The following is a 25,520-nucleotide window of genomic DNA, read 5'->3' as shown; positions in this document are numbered from 1 at the left end:
ATGAAGCCCTGAAGCAACAAAATAGGAAAAACATCCACTAAGTCTTAAGAGTCTAAAGTACCTAGAACCTTGTTGTTTTTTTTTTTTAATTTTACATTTCTGCTTTTGCTGTTGAAATCATCACTTCAGCCATGATTTCTTTCAGCAGATCAGATCTTAACCTTTCAGATAAATAACACACAATCCAGCCATCACTGAGAACCTTCTGGTGGGTGGAGGATGAAATTGCTCTCCAAGCAACCGCACAAACCATGAAATTTCCATTTGCACAGGCAACTCTAAAATAACGGTGCATTTTGTAAAGCCAAGGCCTTAAAATTAAAACATATTTCTATGAATATTTTTAAACATTAAAAATCCCATCATCTGGATTATCAGCTCCTCCAGAAGTTGTTACCAGGACTGTGACTTTCAGATTACTTTAGCTTCTTCATGATTACACAAATTAAGTAAATTAAAACTTTGCAGCAGTCTACAAAGAGCAGCAGTTAAAAAGAATGAAATACGTATTTCACCTAAGCAGGCACAGGAAAGGATCAGAGAGATCTCTGGAAATACACTTCTTTTGCTGGCCCCATGGGAAACATTTTCTGAGGCTTCCATGATTTCTCTCCAGGCCCTTTGAAGCTGAGATAGCATAGCCTCTTTTCCACCTCTTACTTCTAGTCTCAGTCCAGTTAATATCAGAACACACTGATCTTATTCATAGTGATTTCATACAGGCTCCTCTCTGCCCAATCTGTTTGTCTCTTGGAAAAAAACTAATCAAATATGTCTTTACTTCCAATTCTCCTTCCTACCCAGCCACTACTCTTCCACTCATTCTTCTCCCCTGCATTCTCCTTGTCTTCTGACACTTTCTTATCAGTCTCAGTGTTATACCCACTCCCTACTGCAGTCGTTTCCTCTTAGCATCAGAAAGCAACACGGATCTTTCCCTAATACCTCAGCTATGAAGTTTTTTGGTAGGAAAAAAAAATAGTTTAAAGGCAGAACCTGCCACTGTCCTTCAAATTGCTTCATATACAGATGAACTATACAAATACACGCATACAGCCTATGAAATATGTATCTATAAAATACAAAATATATTACATTAAAGCAGTTATATATACATAACACCTTAAGTGTATGACTTAAATATTCTTTTTTTTAATTGTACTTTTGGAGTATCGAGTAATAAATGTGTTTCATTAACTACTTTATGCAACATTCAAATTGCCAATTCAAAAAGAGGAGGAAGACTAAAATTTGCTGCTCATTTCTATGCCAAGTTTCAATTATCACACTCCTTATTATTCAGCACAGAAAACATTTCAATAGTTACTAGATTCTCACCTCATTCAAATTAAAATAATTTGGGGGAATTTTTTTTAATCAATTTTAAAAGGAAGACAATGTTTCTGATTCATTTGACAAGCCATGGTGAAGACAATGAGATTCTTTATATTACTAAGGCAAGTCAAATTTGACTTGTACTAAAAACAATTGAAAAAATATGACAGTAATTCAAAAGCTGACAATGCTTTCAAACATTTGGGGAAAGATGGCACATTGCAGTTCTACAGCATCTTACAATAATTATGTCACCAATAAGATCCTATTTCAGTCAGGGTCAAAGTAAACTGACAGGTAAAATAAATCTCTGACAATATGTTACTAAAAAACACTCTTAAAAAAACAGATTTTCTTCACCATATATATATATAATGTGAACATATACAATTATGTGTAATACCGTTAGGTACTTATGTACATACACACATTAAAGAAGTCCATGTCAATTAGACTGATTTACTTAAAAATCATGGGCTAATCTCTTCCAGGCACATTTGTAATTGTGGAATAAGAAACATTTTGCAGTTACAGATCAAATCCCTATATTTAAATGTTTTGATTTGTAAAAGTATCTAACAGGAATAACAAGGCCAGGCCAAGGCCAAGGCAAGGTTCAGCACCTGGGGTAGGGCAAACCCAGGCACAAATACAAGCAGAGCAGAGAACTAAGAACAGTCCTGCTGAGAAGGGCTGAGGGTGCTGGTAGATGAGAGGTTGGACATGAACCAGCCATGTGCACTCACAGCCCAGAAAGCCAAACATGTCCTGGGCTGCATCCAGAGCAGTGCGGGCAGCAGGGCCAGGGAGGGGACTCTGCCCCTCTGCTCTGCTGAGACGCCACCTGGAACCCTGCATCCAGCTCTGGGGGCCCAGCACAGGAAGGACATGGACCAGTTGGAGAGAGCCCAGGGAAGGACCACAAAGATGATCAGAGGGCTGAAGCACCTCTCCTATGAAGACAGGCTGAGAGTTTGGGTTGGTCAGCCTGGAGAAGAGAAGGCTCCTTATGGAAGCCTTCTAATATTTAAAGGGAGCTACAAGAGAGCTGGAGAAGGACTTTTGACAAAGACATGTAGTGATAGAACAAGGAGTAATGGATTTAAACTGACAGAGGGCAGGTTTAGAATAGATACTAGGAAAAAACATTTTATTGTGAGGGGGGTGAGACACTGGCAGAGGTTGCCCAGGGAAGTTGTGGATGCCCCATCCCTGAAGTCTTCAAGGCCAGGCTGGATGAGACCCTGAGAAACCTGGTCTGGTGCAAAGTGTCCCTGCTCATGGCTGGGGGGTTGATACTGGATGGTCTTTAAGATCCCTTCCAACTCAAACCATTCTATGATAATGAAATGACTCATCATTTCCAGCTCTCTGCCTACTTCTTTTTGACAGTTCACATCCAACTATTACAACAAAGCTCTTTAAATGCCAAACATAGAAAAATCTGTTTATTCTAAAAAAGAAAAAAAATGCTAAGAAACAATTTATATATGAAAACACAGAATACTCATTAATTATTCTCACTCATCAGCAGTTAATCTGATCCTAGATAACCCTTCCAGAATTAATTGGCACCATAACTCTCCTTTCTGTTAGGCTCACTTACCCCAACAAACCACAAAATGTGTACATGTGTACTTTAATTCAAAATATTTACCATATCATTTTCTGAGGAGCACATAAAGAGAAATCTCAAAAGGAAACACTACAGTAATTATGAGGAAATACATTTTTGAAATAATGACAATCACAACAACTTAAAGCACTTAGATTACCTCTACCAATTTTTATTTGTCTGAAATTATCTATATTGTTGTGCTGTACCTACTGTCTACAAAAGCAAATATTTGAAAATCTATATTATATATGTTGATTGCTATCATAATTACTTCTGCTTGCCAATGGAAAGTGTGAGGTGTTGTAACTTCTGGAGATTAACATGGGAGATATGCAACTAGCTCCTGCACTATGCAAACATTTACATTGTAAAGCATTTATCAGTTACAACAAAGATTGCAGTAAATTAAGTACCTGCTAAGTAGTAGATCTTGAAAATATATTCAATACCTCTATTATAATTTATAGTTTTTTCAATGCTAGGTATGACAGCATGTTTCTAACTTTAGAATAGGAAAATTCAGTGGGAATTGGAAGGATAAATACTTCTTTATCAACAGGCGCTTTCAAAACAAGGAAAATAGTTCTACCAGAATTTTATCTGAGCAAAAAATTAGAAGGCATTATTTGGAGGGCTTCCAAAAGCTGTCCATCTCTACTTTGATTCATATGATTCGATTGTCTTAGTGGATACATGTTTGGTTTTATTTCTTTGAATTATGTATATTCAAAGACAATATTATATTGTCCATTAAAAAAATACAGAGATCTTCATTTTTAAATGCCAGACCTCTATGATGATTTTATGCATGTGTATCTTCAACATTTTGTGGGTTCTACTGCATTTCTGAGTAGCTTAAAAAGGCAGCTTAAAACCATTGTAAACTATTGCTTTTTGCTACTGCTACCATTTACATGTAATTACTTTTAAGTCAAGGCTTACAAAGCTGTTCACATTTTAATGCTCAACTTTATGGCAAGTAAAAAGTCTGCTTCTTCATGAGAAGAGTTACAAAATTCCTCAGGAATGCGCCTACGTACATCAAAGAATAATTACATTTCTGCATGCATTCATTTTTAAACATTAATAGTTCTTTAACTTGATAGCTATATGTCAGAGTTTCTTTAGGAAAAACATTAAAAACTGTGTTTTATGAAATTTAAACACAGCTCAAGAAAGTGACAAATGTCCTATCAAAAAAAAAAAAGAAAAAAAAAATTGAATGTAAACTTCAGTTTGCACCAAAGACTTTTGAATTTTCAGCCTTTTTCAAATATTACTATTAATCTAAAATCAGATGCAACAAATGCAGTCCTTGCTATTAATCAACATAATTCTCTGCCCTGGTAGGAGTTATTTTACATAAATAGTTGACTTTTGGTTTTAGCACTTTCTCACAGGTGTGCATTTGAAAGCAATGCCTGCTAATCTCAGCTAGCAAAGGGAGAAACAGTCGATAAATACTGACAGTTCACTGCTGTTTAATAAGTAACTGCACTAGTCCAATCAAAACCAGCCAAAATCCACCTACATAAATATATTTCCTGAGACAATCTAAGATTAAGAATCTTCCTCTGTTACTTTAACCTAGGAAATAATCATAAAATGGACTGAGATTCACCTGTCAGTAAGTAAGCTTCTCCCACAGGAGCTGTGCAGCTGCACATCCCTTTCTCATAGGGAATTTATCTTGGTTAGTTTTCCACAGAAAATATAATGCATGATTTTAAAAGCAGATTATGGTTGTGGACAAAATTATCAAATTAATTCTTACTAGTAATAAAACCCCCTCTGTTTATCTGGCTAAGCTTATTTTTAGCAGTCTTTAACCACACAAACAAAAGGAATTAATATTTTCTACCCTGGGAATGTCCAATTAAATTGTAAGTAGACCTACAAATTGCTTCAAATTGCTACAATTTAAAAATGAGAACCAAAATACAGCAAAAATAAGGACCCCATATACAAGATGCTTTGTCCTATTATATTTTATTATGAAGACATTTCAGTATTTTTAGCCTGACAGAATTTATACTAAGGTGCTGATTTGTAAAATGGCTTAAGACTGTACAATGTTTTATCTATGTGAATGGGTAAATTTTATGGAATGAGCTTATAGTGAGGTAGGCTGCTGAGTTCACATTCTAAATTCATACTTACAGGCAGATTGCAGTGGGGATTTTTCCTGACACACTGTTATGAGGGATTACCCAATACATTTAGTAATATTGTTTCCTGCCTTACTGTGCAAAAGGACCTCCAGTAAGTGAGAAGACAAAAGCTCTGAGCCCATTCTCTTTGCTAACTCAGGTGTGCTGACTGCCCCTTCTTTCTTGAAACTACCTTGTGAGTGTTACAACCATTAGACTCATGCCTGCAACAACATCAATTCTACATAAAATCTGCAGCTATCTCAGAGAAGGTTAAACAAACCAAAAAAATGTTACACCTTCTATTCTTTTTGACACACAGATGAAGCATCTAAATAAAGGAAAGGATTTAAGATTGTGAATGCATCAAGTTAGGAACTTGTAACTGAACTTGTAACTGAAATTACAAAGAGAGGGAGTGTTAATGACACACAAGTCTCAGAGTGTCAGCTGTAGTGAATTCCAGGCCATGCTACTACATCTGTAGAAAGGCCTCCTTACCTGAGAAGGACTACATTTTATTGTCAGAGCATCTAAAGTTCAGTTTCAGCAATGCCCAAGACTCTTTCTTGACACAGCTCTAAGCCCTTCAATTTTGACACCCCAAATGGGTGGCATTTAAAATGAGAATGCACTCCTGAAAATACAACACTGCAAATATAACAAAGATCTTGCAATAAACCTGTATGTGGGAAAGGTTAGAAGTCAAGTGGTTCTCTGCATACCACCACAGTAAGATGGCTTGGTTCTGCCTCCCACTTCTAACCGTGAACAGGCTCTGTAACATAGAGACTTATGAGATTTCCTACCTCTAAAATGCATCTAATATTTGTTTCACAAATGTGATATTGTATGGATTCATTAAAAATAAGAAGAGTGCTTTGGGGACTACAGTATTAACTTCTGAGCAGATATAAACCACACATTTAAACATGACAACAAATACTACCTTAAAATATGGGAATTTGCCTTAGTAAAAATTAATTGGCAAAAAAAAAAACCCTCACATAGTGAAACACATCTTCAACCAGTACTAGCATAGATGAGAAGAAAGTAAACTTGACTCACAAAGCACAGGTCACAGTTTTACAAAAATACAATAGACAAGGAGTTGGTGTTAAAAGGTATAATGGGCTCAAATTTCTTTATTTTTAGTCCTGAATATTACTACATAATTCTATTTCTCTGGTGCAAGAGGCTCAAACACATTTGAGTATTCCCAAATTACCAAAAAGGCCCCAAACAAAATAGTAATTCTAAAAAAACCCAAACCTTGCATTATTTTACTTTCTCTCATACTTATTAAAAGTAGGGAGATGGGAAATAAAGGGTATTAGGTAGATGACTTTTACAATCCTAGATCACCAAACAAGTCACAAAACCAGCTCAGAGTAGCTGCAGTTCTCCTTCAGGACACCAAAGAACTACAAGATAGAACTATGCATAGAAGCTTAGATAGGATACGTCTGTAGTATAAATTATTAAAATAACAGCTTTCAGAAAATGAATGAAATTGTAAGGCAGAGAATCATCAGGTGACTTTCGGTGCATAAGACAATTATGCATTCTATAATTAAGTATAATATTTCATTCAATTCAAACTCTCCCTCATTTTTACATAATTAAAAATTTGAAATAGATTCATGTTTTCCATTCTTTTGTTGCATATTCCATGATAAAGTATAACAATAAAAAATAAATTACAGATTTTAATTTTAAAACCATTCACCAGAGGAACAAGATAAGAGGCTTGTTTATAGGGAATAAGCAGTAGATGTCTCAAATCAAAACTTCAGAAAGTCTTTTGACAATTTCATAAGAAACAGTCTAAGTAAAATTTGGTTAAGATGAGTGAAGAAAACTGACTGTGAAGAATAATGGGAATAATTCTCAGTGGTTTGCTGTAAAAACAGGTGAATTTAACAGGTAATTTAAAGACTGTCCTTGCTACCTCCACACTCCAGCCGCTGATGAGACCATAATACAGTACAGAGAAATGCCCCCATCCAATGTGCACATCAGAAACCACCATGTGGTGGTGTAAAACAGAAGGAGATACTCAGGATGTGAAAAGCAGCACTGAAAGCATGGCTAGAACATGGCAAGTGAAAGGAATTGTGAGAACAAAAAGAACTATTACAAAGAAACATTCAAGTTCCACACAAATGGCACCAACCCAGTGCACATAAAACTCATTTTAAACTATTTATTTCAATTATGCTCAAATTTGAAATATTTTTAGAAAAAACACTAAAATATATTAAAAGACTAAGCTGAATTAGTAATGCAGCGTATCTTAAAGGGATGCTTACTACTGTTACCCTGCCCTATCCCAATTAAAGAGGTGACTAAGATAAGTTAGCTAAAGCAAAAGTAAAATACATTAAATTAATTAAAATCATTCATACTCTTCTCCTTCTACAAATGTAATTCAAGGTGTTATACTGTATCTTCAAAATTTTAATTAGTGCAAATCAAAAGATCAAATTTCTCATGGTAATCCATTTAGAATACTTTCAAAAATACTTCACATTGTAGATTAATACAAGTAGTACATGTAGAAACCTACTAATGCCAACTACTTTTTAAAGATTAAGACAACAGATGATGCCAAAGCATAGCTAATTAGAGTGCCAAGGTATAAAACACTGCTCAGCAACACAGAAAAGTAACTGCAGTTGCTCTGAGAGATTCACATATTTTTACCAAAAGGTTCTCATTGGAATAACCTGAACAGGAGAACCAGTTCCTACAAAAACTTCAATCTGACCCAGGAAGAAAGAGAGTAGTCAGGAGGGCTCAACTGGGCTTCTTCACCTCCCACTTCTCTAAGGTGAAAGTAGAGGCACAAAGATAATGTTTGGAATACATAGTAGGAAAAAAGTAAAGGAAAGGGATCCCTGACCAGTTATGACTTCTTTTTTCACACACAGGTTCTTGATAAACAGAAAATTTAAGTGAGCGGGGAAAAGCTGAATATTTCAGGACAGTACTTAAAACAGACAAAATCACTGATGTTCTATCAGAGAACAGTTTCATAAAAACAATTCTGGTAGCCAGAGTAATTTAAAAGGTGCTTGCTTCTCACCATATACTTATTTTCTGCTCCATTCCATATGCCTTATGTCGGTTATGTCAACATGACTGCTTGGGATGATGCTGTAAACTGAATCATTGAAGTGAATCGGATGAAGGAGGGAGGGAGGAAACAGCTGGTTTTTTCTTAACCCTGATCATGAAATGTTTTATTTAAAAGGAAGCTGCATAGTGAATAGTAAATTGTAGGTATCATAAATACAACATTTCATTCAAAACGACACGTATCGTTGCTATTCAAACACTCTTCCAGACAATTTATTTTTTGTTGAAGACTTCCAAGGGGCTCTGAGGTTCTGACATGGTAAGTAATTTCAAACTGTCACACCAGAGGAATAACAGAAGGCTCAGAGGACAACGGATGGCAGTTTCTTCAGGTGAGAACACTGACTGAAGCAGAAAAGGAAGGAAGCATATTCCAGCTGGCAAGCTTTTCACCACTGATAACCAGATGTCTACTCAAAAACAAGGTGGGAAACTCCCACAGTAGCACCTGAAAACTGCACTCTGCTCCCTGGCTGATTCCAGGTAGCATTCCATGAAATACAGGAGCGCCTCTGCTGCCATAAAGGATGTCATCTGGTGATTGTCCCCAGGTAACTTTATAGTGTCTGTCCTTCCAAGCATGAGCATTCAGTAACTGCCATCATCTGTCCATTGGAGAGCGCAGATATCTGAGGCACAGAGTGAGAGCTCTGGAGAAACAAGTAGCTCTCTAAACCCATTCTCATGTACTACCAGAAAGAAGATATCCTTCTTGCTTTAGTTATTTGAGAGAACAGAGAAAATAAAAGGTTCTTTGTTTTAAACTATATTTTAATATATTTTTCTTAAATAGATTTTAAAGAATGTTGCATAATTACCAGTTTTAAGTACCATTTTAAAATCAATATTTAAAAAAGTGAAAACTAAACAGAGAAAAAGAATTTGTTTCCTTCTTGATTTGTGTTTCAAAAAAACCTTGCTGTGAACTTGAAATTTAAGAAAAAAATCCTTCTCTTATGTTATTTTCATGAAAACTATAATATGAAGGGCAAAAATATTCTTCAATTTAGCTAGCTTATTTATTTTGGAAACTTAGAAAACCATCCACAAACAACAATTTTTTCCAAAACAACTTGCTGTAGACTAGAATTTCTAAATGTTAAATTAGCATAAACAAAAACAGTTCTAAAGATATTGAGTAAATGTTTTGTAAGAGTAGCTATATCCAGACACTAAGTTTTCATGAAACTATGGAAGATTTTCCACCACTTAAACTATTCAAATAAAAAGTCAAGAAACAAGTATATAATTCAACTTTTCCTGGATTTCACATAGATTAGCTGTTTTCCTCTATACACAAAGACAACAGAATTTAACACTTTCCTGTTTACATCTATCCCAAATGAAAAGCTTAAGTGTTTACAGAATCTACTTGCCTACAAGAACAACAATTTTGGATTGTGTGCATGGGCAGCTCTGTAACTGTAGCACCCTCTGCTGCTCTTTTAGTTCCAAAACATACAATTGTACACTCAGCCAAGTAGAAAGTAAAATGAGTATGTGTCAAATGTGTTTCTTGAAAACGAAATTATTAACTAATGCTATATGCAGTTTACAGGAAAATGTTTTGCTATTACATACAGTATATTTTCAACTTTATACTACCTGAGCATTCTGGAATATCTTATTCCTGTGATAACATCGGACAAAAACATACTAGATGAAAATTCAAAAATATGCTGTATTTCACTTACTAAAAATTTTCCTTTACACAGCCTGTAGATTGCTTAGACTGGGGGCAAATAGTAGAGGTTGATATTTTGGCCCTGATCATTTCACTTCATTTAAACGTTTACATAATCTGCAATGATTACTTCCAGGATAGAGTCATATAAGCACTTCATTTATAACTGGCTTCTCCCACTTGGAAAGGCAAGAGGAGATACCCTCAAAAGCTCATCCTTGCAGAATTTTCCTTATTTTTTGGAAGATTTCTTCTGCCAGGATGAACACGGCATGTGCTTCCGAGGGCCAGCTGATCCTCTCCCTCAATGCCACCACTGAACCTTCTGCCTGGGATCCGCCAGTTCTTTTAAAGGACTGTCTCAGGACTAGAGATGGTGTCAGGCTGTACCCTCTTTTTAACAGATGGCATGTTGTTGTCTGAAACGAACAGACTGATCCTTTCCTTCATTCCAGTCCTCTTTTCCCTGCCTCCTGTTTATGCATAGAATTAAAGCTGAATTAAGTGCATTTAGCACTTCATCCTGTCTGTGTGGAGGACTCATTTAGAGTTTTCATGTGGAAACCTCTCTCCCACAAAGCATGAGCAGAGAGAAAAAAAACCCACATATTTTCCTAAGTAAGTGAAAACCCGTTGCCACTTGTAATGTGAATTTTCATTCACAGTGGCAATCCTACAGTGCAAGTGCATCTTCAGAAATCTTTTAGAAAAAGGCAGAATACAAGTGTAAGTATACAAATAGAAAGTTTAAACTAGCCATTGTGCAGAGGGAATGTTCAGAGTTAACAGTTGGGATCCTGCAATACACCATTGACAGCTGCTGCAGTTGGCTCCGCTTTTATTCGGAAGTCTTTCTGGTGTAAGGCAGCACTTCTGGAAGCAGTCACAAGTATTCCTCAAAAGATGCTTATTGATATTTTATATAATGCTGCCAGCTAGTGGCACATCTTGTACTGAGTTGATACCTACTGGGAGTATAGAGACAGTGGTATTAACTGCAGTCTGATCTACCACTTTTCTTTTGATGGTATACGGTGGTGTGGCTGTCAAAGACCATAAGCACAGAGATCAACATGGGAAACAAAAAAGACCATAGAAACACTCCCTGAAAGAGCTTGTCTTAACAGAAAGTACTCATTAGAAGAAACAGAAAATCTCCCCCCTAAACCACAAAAAATACTTTGAAACAATTTGATTTGAAACAATTGATTATGTTTTAAAACAAAATTAAGTTTTTACAAAAACTAATCTGTTTAATACAAAATTCTTCCATAATCTAATAACTTCTAGAAAAAAACATTAATCTTGCTGATAAATATTCAGTATAGCAACCAAAACAAACACACAGAACACTAAAACATTTCCCTGTTTTCTGGTAGCTCTGTCCAAGTCATTTAAGTGAGGTTTACTGGCCAGCAAATAAATGCTGCCTATGTCCCAAAATCTGTAATTATTCAATGCATCCCCCTCATAGAGCACGCTGCTGTGATAGCACATTAAGTTCTGGCTAGCTCCATTACTATTAGATATTAGGAGAAATAATCTGATACTGTCAAAGACCATTTCATAAACATCTGGGGTTTTTTTAGAGTACACTATTATTTGATAATAAAAAGTTCTTGTAGAACACTACAGAAATTATAAAAAACAGCCAGCCTAATTTTAGAAAGACAACAGTAGTTACCTCTGGGGGTAAAAGGAGACAACACAACATCCTCATCATTTCCACAGTGGGTTAACACAAAGAGAGTCAAGAAATACACAGGAAAAGATCAAAGAAAGAACCAATTTGAATTAAGGGATAATGGGAGCGCACAGAAATTCTGCCAGGTATGACCCAAACAGGGCAGCTCAATAAACACACAGTTTGGGGAACTTCACTATGAGGGTGTGACAGACACATAGTTGCTCTGGCTTGGATACTGAGAACATTAATTCCATACAGGTGGTAGCAAAGCAGTGTGATTATTACACTGCAAGCCAGTACTGCATGCTGCCAAAAGATAATTTTACAGTTACGCTAATAGAGTGTAATCTAAAGTGCAAAGTAAAACAGGCATAAATCACTAATATGTAGATCAATACTGATAGACACAGACAAAGAAATTTAAAAATGGGGAAGCAATGAATCTGGAAACGACTTGGCAAATGCTATATATAATAGCACAGCATGAACCCTCAAAGCAATTCTGAATCCAAAAGGACAAATGTGAATCTTTGTATTAAGAGAGAAACAGTGAGGACTACAAATGTCATATTACTCCTGTGTTAGCACTGGGTGTGCCTATTAGAGTGCAAGACTTGTTCTGCCATCTGTAATCAATAAAAAAGAAGCTGAAATTCTGGAAGAAGTTAACAGAAGAGCTGACAGCACATCTATTGATAGGAAAGCACATGAAAACTTTAGCAGAGTAAATTCTTTGTGTTAACAAGGGAATCTGTGTAGACTGAGCGCAAACTCAGTACCCACACAAGGAGCAAGAAATCGTGTTACCATATTACACTGTCCTGATTCATCACCTGAAGCACTTTTAGACACACACACACAGAATTTTCTTTGCTGCTCAAAATAAATGCTTAAGTTGTTATACAATGAAATAATGTTTATTGAAACATAGCTTTGGAATACTAAGACTGGAATTTTGAGATAAAACACATATATATCAAAACAGTTTCTATATCATTTGCTTGATAAGGAGGGGGAAATATGTGTAAATTTCTTGAATATTTGGCAAACTTTACCAACTTTATTCTATCAGCTGACTTGTTTGAAAACAAACAAATCAACCTGAAAGATAAGGCAGAATAACCAAACATCAATTATGTGTATCTCCAAATGTTAATTATATAATAGTAATTACTTATCACCTCAAAAATGTTTCAATATGTTTTCTCAGCTTTGTTTCCACCATCTAACACAATTTGATAATTCAAGTCCATTAATAGCACAGATAATTTTATTAATAAGTATACTGAAGCAGAGCCATACTGTGTCAGACATTGATGGCCCTCTTAGAGCTCATCTTGCCTCAGGTTAATGCAGCCAGTAACTGATGCTTAGACAGGAGTGAAAGATCAGGACAAACATATCATCCTACTGCCCCATTAACTCTCCTAACACCCAGCACTTCCTAAGCCATAAGTGATGTCTGTATATTTAATAGCCATAGTAAATTTTTCTTGCACAATTTTTCCCCTTTGCTTTTTGAATTTATTTCATGTTTTAGGACCCAAAACATTCTGTAGGGAGGAATTTCACAACTTGACTGTTTTCTTTTGTGTTTCTCTGGTTCAAGTTTGATTTCTCCAAGCTAGAAGTACCCCTGATTGCTTCCAATGTTCCTGCACTGCTATTTCTCACACAGCCACTGCTGGCCCCTGGCCAACACAAATCAATGGGCTAAACTAAGTTTTATCCAGTCCAGTCCAGTTCTTTTAATGTTCTCTCTGTAGCCACAACCAAAAATAACCTGCTATGGTAACTCTGACCACAGTAATGGAGTTTCCCAGCTAAATTAAATAGTTATTGAGGGTTCATAAAGAAATGTTTTATACTGGCAAAGTTAGGCTTTTATCAACATTGTACTGTACTTAAATAAATAGTGACTTACAGACATTCCCCGTGTTGTCAAAACTTGTAAGAACATCTTTAACATTTAAGAGGCCATTGTGAAATCTGGAAGAAAACATAAATAGTGACTTTACTAACACATAAACCATAAAAAAAAATCTTCAAAAAAGAGATTTACTATAGGCATTCCATTATCACCACCCCCCTTTCACAGTGAAGAAGTAAACCAGTACTACTGCAGCCGCCAGGGGGAAAACAAGGGGACAATCACCAGTCTTCAAAGTCCCAGCACTGAAATCCATTAATCAGGAGGAATGTGTTTCTCAGAAACTATCAGGAGGAAAACATTTCCAAGGTGCATCAATTTTTATTTAGTTGTGGAAGCCACATAGAATAAAGAAGGAACTATGGTAAAGCAATTTCTTTGAAAGGGAAAACCCAAAGAGTATTTTCAACAGCAGCTGTATGTACTTTCCTATTTTCTGCCACAAAATCAAGAACACTTAATTAAATTACTGCTAATAATGAAACTGATTAATGTGCTCAGTGAACTGCATTTTCTTGCATTCTACATTTGCATAACCCATGTGAAATAAACATTTCATATACCAAGTGCAAATTTTAGAATGCAGTGAGAAAAACACTGACAGCAGCAGAAAGAATAAGCACCAAAATTGAATAAAAGTGTACCTAAGATTTGCCTTTAAATGTGCAGTGGTATACACATAAAAAATCATCTAATCTTGTTTTAAATATTCCAAACTAATCTAAGCCCAAAATGAAAAAAATATTAGCCTAACACTTTACAACAATCAGATCACACAGCTGTTTCACAAATGCATTAAAGAAAATCTAGAAGGAATTCAGCAAGGCAGCAAAATATAGGGTTTCAAATGCAGCTTCTAAGGCTGTTTGGGAACACACTAATTTGAAACACTAAATAAATGCAATAAATCCAAGAATTTTAGCACATACAAAATTAGTTTTCATTCTCTCAGCTGTTCTTTTCTGAAAAAAGATTGCTGTAAGAATGGAAAAAAAATCATTTTGCAAACATGAAGTTGTATATTTATTGTAAAAAAGCCACTATTTATAGCTTCTGATAAGCATAAGCATTAAATAAAGAATCATTAAGAAGTTAAATTTTGAGAAGCACCAAACAGCAACTAGACTAATTCTTAAAAAAATTAAAATCAAGTGGAAATCAAATTAACAAAGTGAACTGAACTCATCAGCAGGGACAAAGAAATATACAAGAGATGTTACAAAAGATTCAACTGGACATTAATGCTCTTCTCCCAAAACATAAAAACACATAAAAACAAACCAAAATTACATGCCTTTTCTGCAGGGAAAGTCTACAAGAATGCTGATGAATCATGTGGACTTCTAATGCACTTCTTCTTTGCAAGTTCATTTTACATCAAATTGGACAAGCAATGCAACAGAGCTGGTGCAAGGGAAGTGACAAGAAAGGAGATAGGATTGGTAGTTCTGCCAGCCACAGAGCTGCCCTTTAAACTCCCCTGCTGACTCCTCAGAATCCTACAAACAAAATTACAAATGTAATTCTGCATATGTCTGGGGCTGTTGGAGGCTTTCACACAACTGTGAATGTCTCATCTCTAAATGAATGCAAATGAAGGGTGAGAGATGCTGAGGAAGTAAAGAAATACTTTAACCTCTGTTAGCATGCAGGGTGGTCTTGGGATAACGTGTTTTGGTTTCTTTTTTCCCCCCCTTCAATTTCTTTATGTACGTAGTTTGTATCTAAAGGAGATTTATCATGTAACTCTCCAAGGTAAGGATAAAAATTGAGTAGTCTAGTACCAGCAGTTCAACAGAATAAAGAAAAACAGAAGTAAGTGAAGCATCCCGGTCTAGGAAAGAATACAAATTATATCCTTCAGGCTCAAAAGATAGGCAAACACAAAAAGGAGAAATAATAAAACCACAGCACTAGCCAAAACAGCTTAAAATTTGTGGAACCCAAAAACTGAGGAATTGAGCATAATCACTTACTGCAGACACATTTTTGGACTGAGGAAAGCAACATGCCAACAACTGATCTACTTGTGAAAGGGAAAGCTCAGGAAAACACACTTCAAAACAGCAATAGCCCTGTTTCTCCATTTGGAGATCTGTACTTGTGGAGCCTGCAGACGAACTCTGCACCAGCTATTCCACAACTCTTTTCCATCACGGGCCTTACTCACAGACTAAAAGTTGTGTAAACACAGGTGTTCTCTAACACCAAACTCTGTCATAAATAGTGTGCTACTCAGTCCTGCACCTTAAAAACAGAGCTTGTAGTTTGAGATCCACTGCCCTTCCACCTCCTCAGCAGTTCTGCAACAGCTGCTGCTTCAGTGTCCCATCCTATCAGCTGCTCCTCCATCACCAAACGCAGAGAAAACTGCCAAGATAGAGCACATCTGGTTTCTATGAGTGCCTGTCACCACCACAGCTTTCCACATTGCAGCTGACAAACACAGAGTCCTAAGTGTCATGTGCACTGAATTATCAAAGTCAAGGAAAGGAATCATAGAAGCTTGGCATTAAACCCCAACCCTTAAATTCCCACAAATTTCCACAGGTATCTCAAAATACAGAAGAACATTAGTTTTCAGTGCTTTAGAACATGTCATAGATATCATACAGTTCAAAGAAGTTCAAAGCTGTGATTGCTGAGATCAACAAAGTACTTCAAAAAAGCACAGATAAGCATCATGGAAAAAGTGAATTTCAGGCTGGCATGGTTAATCTGATTTACAGTGTTCTTACAATAAGTCTTCAAAGGACAATAGGCAAAAATCTCTATGGCTGAGGCAGTGATTAATAGAAGACAAATTTATGAACAATAAGCTAATTCAACTCATGTTTCTCCTGACACAAAGCAAAGCAGAATTCCTTACTCTGAACTACAAATAATTTGTCTTCGGATGAAGTCAGAGAGAGTGAGATCAATCTTTAACTATATTAATGTTTCTTCCTCTCCAATTCAGGCAACACAAGTGGCAGACTTTTACATGTATATAAAAATAGCTATGGATAGTACAAAAAAATCCTTCAGTAGGTCCCTATTAAGGTATGCTTTTCATCAACCATACTGAAACAAAAGTAGGTTCCTTCTTTTATATTATTCTTAAACTGAGTGATGAAAAATAACACAAGTATGTGCCTATATTCACTTTAAAAACCTACAAAATCTAAGATAGAATACATTTCCACATAATATTGAAAAAGGAAAAAACCAAACACAACACATCACATCACCATACACTATTAACCTATGTACAAATTAGAAGTACAATTGTGAAAAATGAAAGATGGGATAATGGTAAAAACTGTTAAAGATACTTCACAAAAAGGCTTGGTGAATATCACCAAGAATTATCACTGTGGCCTACTAAGAACCTCAGAGTTATCTGCAGATTTTGCTATCTGATCAGATGCTCTTTCTGCAACAGAGTATAGTAAAAAAACTCAACTCTTCTTTCACTCCAGTTCTAGATCACAGCTTAATATGGCAAGAAACCAAAACAAATCTTCTTTGACTACAATTCTTTTTTAAATATACACACATCTTGGGCAATATGATGGAACAGTCATAGCTTGATCAGTGAATAAAAGAAATATGTTGCCAAATCACTTTTCATCTCTTTCCTCAATTTCCAGCTCCTGGGGCTAACCCTTTATTAACCCTTTATTAATTAAATTCACACATTGTCTCTTAGCAGGCAATAAATGGAAGAAAGCAAAAGTTTGTTATAGCCACATAAATTATCCGTAAAAAGTAGGCAATATTCCTTGAAATTCATTTCCCACCACTTTTTTAATCTCTATCCCTAAAATATAAAGTCATTAAAAATTAAAAATGTCATTAGCAGAAATATCCAAGAGGAACAGACAATGGAATGCAGTCCTATACCATCTTCTAACACACTACTTACCACAGACAAGTAGTGTCTCTGCATGCCCCTCATTTCTAAACCACAAGTCTAGAATCATCTAATAGTTTCTGTCATATTTTTATCTACAGGTTCATTCATATTCAGAATAAAGGTATGACATCTTGCAAAGTACACTTAACACCTTTTACAAAGATTTAACCCTTCTTGTAGCCTGCTGACATTGTTCTTTTCAGTTCTGCATTTTAGCATTTGAAACAGCAAATGACTGATCAATGGAAAATATTTTACCACAGAAATAACTTATTTCTGCACTGTTTTCTTAAAATGAGCCTACAATTTAAAAGCAAATCCATATCCTGAAACAGAAAATTTGAAGATATTGATTGCTCCTTTTTTAACTCAAATAAAAGAACAATTTTCTTGTCTAAAACGCAGGCACCATCTCTGCAGTGTGACACTGCATCTTTATGATCTATGATCACTTCATTGCTAAAACTATTCATACAAAATTCAAATTTAAAAGCACATTCCTGATGAAGAATACAAGGATTTGGAAAGGCAGTATTAAATAAATATTTTTCAATAGATCTATTTACTTACTATATATCTTCCTATCCCTAAGAAAACACATATTCAGCACATGCATAATTTTTTAACAGCAAAGTGAAATACTGCCACAGTTAAGTAGAACTTGAAAAAAGCTAACAAACACACCTGAAAGTTCTATAAATAAAATCACAGGGGAGATGTGGAGAGAGTGGTGCTATGTCAAGCTGGAGTGCTTGGAGCTCCCCCTGGGGATGGACGAGGAGCCAACCGAGAGCTGATGAGTCAGGATTAAAGGGAGAGCAGGGACTGGTGACATTATAGTGGAGGTTTGCTACAGGAACACCAAGCAGATGTGAGGAGAGGAGCAGCCTGGCATTCACAAGCCCTGGTCTTCATGGGGACCTTCAACCACTCCCATATCTGTTGGAGTGACAACACACCAGGGCATAAAAAATCCAGGAGGTTCCTGAAATGCTTCTTTTTTCAAGAGGAACTGAAAAAGAGAAGTGCTATGCTGGACCTTCCTTGTTCTTTCCAACAAGGAGGGGCTGATGGGAAATGTGAAGCCCCAGGGAAGCCTTGGCAGCCAGGACCATGAAATGGTGGAGTTTGAGTCTCCAAGCACACTGGAGATCACTGTTTAACCAGAAGAGTTATGGGGATTTTTAAAATGAGTTGATGATCTTCCACTGCAAGGATCTAGTCAAAATGGCACCTAAATTCAGCTTAAATTTTTGAAGCTGAAAATTGCCTTATACTGGGACTTCTGACTTTCTGCTTTGGAAGATTTGTTATTAAGAATGTTGCAAAAAATATACATTAGTGATGGAAATACATAGCATAAGCTCTTCTTTCTAAGATGTGAATCCAGCCTGAATTTAGTTAGAGAAACAGCAAAACCAACAAAATTCAGAAAAGCATACACATGACTGGTAGTTCCTACAAAAGTCTGACAAACTGGTCCAAAGCCACTCTAGAGCAGTAATTCAGCTAGGTCATAGCATATCTGAATATACAATTTGATCAGTTTTGACAGCCCTTGAACTGATATAGCTTGACCTTTATACTCTTTGCCAAAAGCCACTAACAACCTTATGAACTTTCTTAAGTATTTAGTCTCGTGAAGATATTAGCTGACAACCCTTTTAACATCAAACATATGCAATGAGCTTTTCCAAGAAGATGTTAATGCATAAGGAAAACAAATGTAGATGAAAATTCCAAAGCACTTTTGTCAATATTTTAGAGGGGCCATAGCAACATTCTTTTTCCTGAAGATACAAAAGGGCTTTCCTATTCAAGCATGCTGTTCTGGATTTACCTAACTGAAGTTATTGTTAATATTATGCTCTTGTTAACTTGTTAAAATTGTTTCTGCTGGTTTAATGTTATTATAAATAGTATTTTGCCAGTGGACAAAGAAAAAACAAAGGGAAGACTGTTAGACATACAGAGAATCCTTCCATTTCCAACTCATGATCAGTTCTCAAAGATCCAGGAATGCTTACTCCAAGATTTCTTATCTTCTAGATATGTAAGTTTCAGCAAGAACTGTTGCTTTGTTATATATGTTGAACTGTTATGCTGATAGCCTAAATTACTGCTTCTGCAAAAACAGGGAAGAAACTTTATTTAACACCAACTCATGATGAAGTCAATTTTGATGCAGTCTATTTATACCTTATGCCTGGCAAAAACCACAATATTTTCTCCTTCCCTTCTTCACCTCCCGCAATATTCTGAAATAATAAGTATACTCCATGTACGAGAAAATATTTTAATATAGAAGTGTAAGATTAAGCAAGTTCTGATCATTATTCCTAAAATGATCAGTGATTACTATTTTTAGAAGTCACTGAATATCTTTTGTAAAGGAACAAATGCAGGGAAAACATAAAATAAAAATCTCCACCAGAAGACAATATTCTCCTCAATGTTCAGTTTTGGAAAGGTGGTGTGAGCCTGCTTCAGCAAAGAAACTATACATTTCCACTGAACAAGATTAAAGAAACACAGTAAAATAACTCATAGATAAACATACTTGTTCAAAACCTATAGTTGAGCTGCGTCCTATTATCAGTGAAACCGCTCTTAAGCAAATATTACCAAATATGATGATGACATAGAAAGTGGTGGACATAGAAGCACACAAATGCCAGAGCAGGATTGATCTGACATTCCTTTGGCTTCTGTACTGCCAGCGCAAGTGAATTTTAGCTCATCTCCTACCTTAAAACCCCAGAACAAGTAAATCAAGTGACAGCCAGTGTTGCAAGCCACGACAGTGAACTAAAGGAGTTCAGGGCTGCATTGTGAGGGACTAAAGCTTGTTCAGCTCAAATTCTACCTAAACACCTTGTGTCTCCTATCCCCAGTGTGCCTCTGAAGACCTAGAAATAAGGAACAGGGACACTGCACAAAGGCATTATGTAGACTGTCAGTGTTTGAATTAGTCCACAGCATTCACTGGTGGTCTACAGGAAAAGTCTATACATTGAAAAACACTGCACCTACTTCTATTACAAACAGCAGTTTTCCAGTGGAAAAGTTTCCTTTTGAACACTTTTAACATCACTGAGTGTAAACTTGGAAAATGGAAAATTGGGACTTTATAAAGCGCTAAAGAATTTTGTTCTTGGTTTTAGATCCAGGTGCAAATTTAAAATGATCTGCCTGTAGAGTTGTGGGGCTTCTTTAGTTTGGTTTGGATTTTTCTTATCGGTTCATTTTAAAACCTTGCAAAAATGTTGCAGTTTAATGATGGTCACTTTTTTATGTTAATTTCCAAGCTTGACCTTAATTTAAAGTCTCGAGTAAACAAAAATGCACTTTTTGATTTGGGCTTTCCAGAATATCTTCCACAGCACAGAGAATGCAAAATACTCCAGAGATCCAATCAGATGCTGCAGAACAAGTATCACTTCAGGATTCTCAAGTTACTGTTGCAAACATCCTGAGGTAAACCAAATATGGTAGATACAAAAATGAACATGGAAAAGAAGACCAAAGCAAAAGGAAAGAAAAATAAAAACAAAACCCCACAGACACCATAATGAATGGGAATTACAAACAAAGCTACTGAGAATTCACTGACATTTTTTCAGAGGGTTTTGGGAGGGGAAGTAAACTTTCTGTGGTTTTGTTTGCATGTGCATAGATTTTTTTATTATCAATTTCTTTAATAAAAATGACTTGCCCTAACATAGCAAAGATTACTTAATTAAGTATATATTATTTTGTAGAAATTTGGCTTCCAAATTACCATTGAGTTTTAAAAAAAGCACTAAGAAGAAAACTGAATAAAATACAGATCATTACCAAAAACCTTTTAGAACATTATCAATAACATCATGTCATAAAAATTTCTTTAAGGCCATAAATAACTGTATTCAGGTGTTTCTATAGCCTATTTACAGCTGAAGAATGTCAAAACAGAAAGCTATTAAAATATAAAATGCATGCTCATATTTGCATTCTGTTTTAGCTACAAGCATCAGCATTTTCAGTCAAGCTCTGCCACTTCAGTGAAATGTACCAGAAAGAAGAGTCAGACAAGCTGCTTACTGTAACAAACAACTAAAAATAACACATATCAGTTTATTTGTAAACTGTGCCCTAGTTACACAAAACACTGGAAGAATGACTAATGAGTTTTTTATTTGAGGCTCATTCAAGATCTTAAAAAGTACTTAAAAGTTAAACTGTAGTTACCTTAAGGAGACACTGTACTTGGGATAAAAGATGCTTCTATAATGAAACCAGGTCCCAGTTTCCTCTTCTGTATTCTGGTCTTCAATTGAAAAGAGATTGAATGATGCAAACCTTCTTACCGATACTTGTTGGAGATGCACATCATTCAAGTGTTTTTTCCTCAGAACCTTTGAAATGAAGAACAAATTAAATATTAACATTAAAACTTCCAAGAAAAGAACAAACCCATGCCTATTTAAGTGAAGAGGCAAACCATAATGGCTTTGGTATCAGCTAGTAGTTAAAAGTAACCAACTATGTGAAGCCTGAACAATATACAGTGGTATTGATGGTAGGGGTCAAGAGAATGAGTTATGAATTATGTCTCAATAACTGCAAAGCAAATGTACTGTGTTCAGAAGCACACAAAGTTGTTTTTTTAACTCATGCTCCAGCAAACCCATGCAAAAATTGGAGTGGCAAACTGGGTTCTCCCCATCCTCTCATTTTACCAAGTTTCACAGCCTAAGCAGTGCCCTCCCCAAGAAATTTCTGTAGCACTCACTGTCCCTATAGAGGAGGGAAAAAGCCAGCAACAAAGGTATCTCTTGTAGAATTTAAATGACAAACCAAAAACATGGATCTTCAGGTGTCTGAGTGCTGTGTGTTCCTCTGACAGACTCCTTCCTAGCCCTGAAGTCTTCTGCTGCCCACTTGCAGAGATGCTGCCAAAGTTGCCCAAGTTGAGAAAATTCCTCCCTGTTCCAGGCCCCAGACTTCCAGACACCACAACTGTATATATCTCTACCAGGCCCCCATAAAGGGACTGATACATGAGCCAGACTTCAGATGAGGCCCGAAACACTCTGACAGCACCAAGTTAATACTAAGAGACTGAAGAATTCAAGGCAGTGGCAGAGACAGACTGTCATTTGCATTTCTCAAATGATTAAAACACTTGTTCAGGAAAGTGAAAACATGGGCTCTCTGACCTGCCTAGTTTGGTGCACTCAACCATCTTCAGGGAGTGAGGTATCAACCTCTCTGTGCAGGAAAACCCAGCACTCGGTTTGAGCTGTGCCATTGCTCAGAAGACAACCAGCATTTCCCTGCCAGACAAAAAGACTTATTCTTAGGGCAGTGATGTAGAAGGAGACATGTCCTGGATTTAACTTCTTTCTCCTAACATTGGAGAGAATACATAAATAATTGTCATTGCATTTTTTAAATTAAGGTGCATATGCAGTCCCCAGTGATGGATAAAAAAAAAAAAAAACAACAAAAAGAACAGAGCAGAAAAACTCATCACTATAAATTGATAGAGGTGCAAGGAAGAGCTCCATTGAGTAGGACAGCACTGCAATTTACAAGTTTTTGCCAACTAGAGATAAATCAAATGAGAAACAGCTCTCCAGAATTATGAAACCTGAAATAGAAGCTTTGCATACGGGATGTGTACAAAAAAAAAAATAACGGGTCAGTGATTTTTTTGCTGTACCCAACCTGTGTTGACATGCTTTAACTGCAAATGCAGTTAAATGCACTCACATTTAACAGCCTTACAGTTTGAGGCCATGACCTATTATTTTGCACGATATCTGGAAGTACTACATATGTGAGCAGAACAATTGCATTTGCTACACTGTTGATTCCTAACAGCAGGTCTGAGGCATCAGGCTTACTGCTTTTGGAGCTGTTTTCATTGGCAGGTCTCAGCGTATGAAAGGCACAGGCATTTTCCATGAAGTATTAAAATGTCAGAGTGCTGTCCACACTACTTCTGTAGTGATAAAAATACACACATGAAAGAAAACACAAAAATATCAAAGCAGGAGAAGAAAATTAAAAGACCAGCAAAATTAAGACCTTCATGCAATAGCTGTGTGCCTGAAAACAAAATGGACTACCTTGACAACTAAAGAAATGCAGCAAGACCTAATTTTCAGGAAAGTGTCTTGTTTTGGGACTTCTTTTAAGTAATAGCAAGCCATTACTAATGGGTGAAAAAAATACAGCAGCAACAACACGTTTCTATTTTCAGTTTCTGTTGTATAGAGACATCTTATAGCCACTCTGTATAAGTCCTTCTCTGGGTTAGCAGAAAAACTCATGAGCATTTGAATACTCAAAAAAACATTTCTCCCACAGCCTAAAACAAAAAACAAGTGGTCTAAGATCTGAAAATTACAACAGCAGATCAAATATTTTAAAACCCTAAGTATAACTGAGAAAACAGCACAAATGGAAAATATGTTACATTATTTATCTCTATATTTTTTATATATGGATCAAATTGGGTTTTTTCTCAAGTCTGTTCCTAAAAGGATCACAGTTGTGTTAAAAAGGCTATAAAGGTAAGTTGCTGCTATAAAATAATCCACTGATAAAAACAAAAGGTGACAAACCTATCATAACTCATCACCACACAGTCTCCTGTTCTACAAAGATTCTGGTAAAATATTACCACAGATCTCAATTGCAACACCCTTGGTATTTAGTGACGTTATTAGGACTATGTTTAGGACTATCTATAAAACCTAAAACTGGTTAATATCGCTTTTAAAAAAATCTCACTAAAAAAGAACCTCCCACAAAAAAACATGGAGACATGGAGAAAGGCAGTCACCTGAAATTCCTTGTATTTAGCTGGGTATATCCTTGTGTTAGGCCTATTTGCACTAAGAGCCAAGGACCGTAAGTAACAGGTTACGGTCTACAAACCTCGGCCAGTTAGCTGGCAGTGACTGCAACATGGTATTTTGTACATGCAAGAAAGTTTCCACACAATCAGCTACAACATAACCTGTAACTGCACTCTAAATATCATCCACAGGACTATAGTATTTATTTTTACAAATAATTTATTTACCAAATTGTTTTATCCAACTGTAAATGATTTACAAACTCAAAACTAACAAGAACATGGAAAAAAGATCTGGAGCACAGACACCCTTCACAGAGAGAAGAGCGGGAAGAGATGAAAATTTGTTTTAGAAATGCTTCTGTTCAGGAAAAAAAGTATCATTGACCTGTCCTCACTTTAGCTTTTATTTTTCAATTCTGGAAGTTAAAGTACATTAGCAGGTGAGCAAGGTACTCTCAGGCATGTGGTGTCACTCTTGGGGATGGTCCTGTGCAGGGCCAGGAGTTGAACTTGATGATCCTTGTGAATCCTTTCCTGCTCAGCATAATCTTTGATTCCAAGACTTGTGTGAGAAGAGCAAGGGGAAGGTAACAGGCAGAATAAACAAAAAAAGCTTACAGATTTCATGATACTTTCTATAGGGAGCAAATATATGTATAGGGAGGAACCTCTAATGCATGCCTATTGCTCTGATTTCCCTGCTGAAAACTACTGACTGGATGATGCCTTCAGCCACAGAGACTGACAGAACTCAAAACACAGCCTTAGAGAACTTATCTAGTCATTTACAAATGCACAGTAAATAGGTAACTTCCCTCGGCATTTTTTTAAATGAAAAAAATACTTTTTTTGATTCTGACAGACTTAAGTTTAAAAATATTGCCAAACTTCAAACTCCATACATACATAAAACATTTCACTGATAAAGGGCACACAGGTAATTATGCAAACCCCTGATTCTTTATGCTAGCTTCATAGGATACCTCATAAAAGGGCTTTTTTTTCTTAATTAAATCAGCAAGCATGCACTCAAGCATCCTTACCATAGTAAATCAATTTGTGTGTGCATTGAATGAAAGCAAATTCAAAATCTAAACACACCACAGAACTGATTTCACACAAGGCGTTATTATAAGCAGTGTGGAAAGCGCTTTTAAAAGCACTGTTAGAAACACTTTGACAGTGCTCCTTTAAAAATGAATTTAAAGGGAGGTTGATACCTTC

General features: G+C 36.1%; 1 protein-coding gene across 1 annotated transcript in view; it reads right to left on the bottom strand.

Moving 5' to 3' along the window:
* Positions 1–25,520, bottom strand: part of CAMKMT (calmodulin-lysine N-methyltransferase) — a 221,418-nt gene that overhangs the window by 194,010 nt on the left and 1,888 nt on the right. Inside the window, exons 2-3 of the mRNA XM_005523388.3 lie at positions 21,674–21,840; positions 13,540–13,604 (exon numbers count right to left, since the gene is read on the bottom strand). Coding sequence (XP_005523445.1) covers positions 13,540–13,604; positions 21,674–21,840 — 232 coding nt within the window. The remainder of the gene's footprint in view (positions 1–13,539; positions 13,605–21,673; positions 21,841–25,520) is intronic.

This window comes from Pseudopodoces humilis, chromosome 3, assembly GCF_049639895.1.
Source record: "Pseudopodoces humilis isolate 2021_Gansu_Grassland_sample_001 chromosome 3, ASM4963989v1, whole genome shotgun sequence".
Classification (NCBI taxonomy): Eukaryota; Metazoa; Chordata; class Aves; order Passeriformes; family Paridae; genus Pseudopodoces; species Pseudopodoces humilis.
The sequence above is the reverse complement of the archived record's forward strand: the minus strand, read 5'-3'. Positions and strand labels throughout refer to the sequence as shown.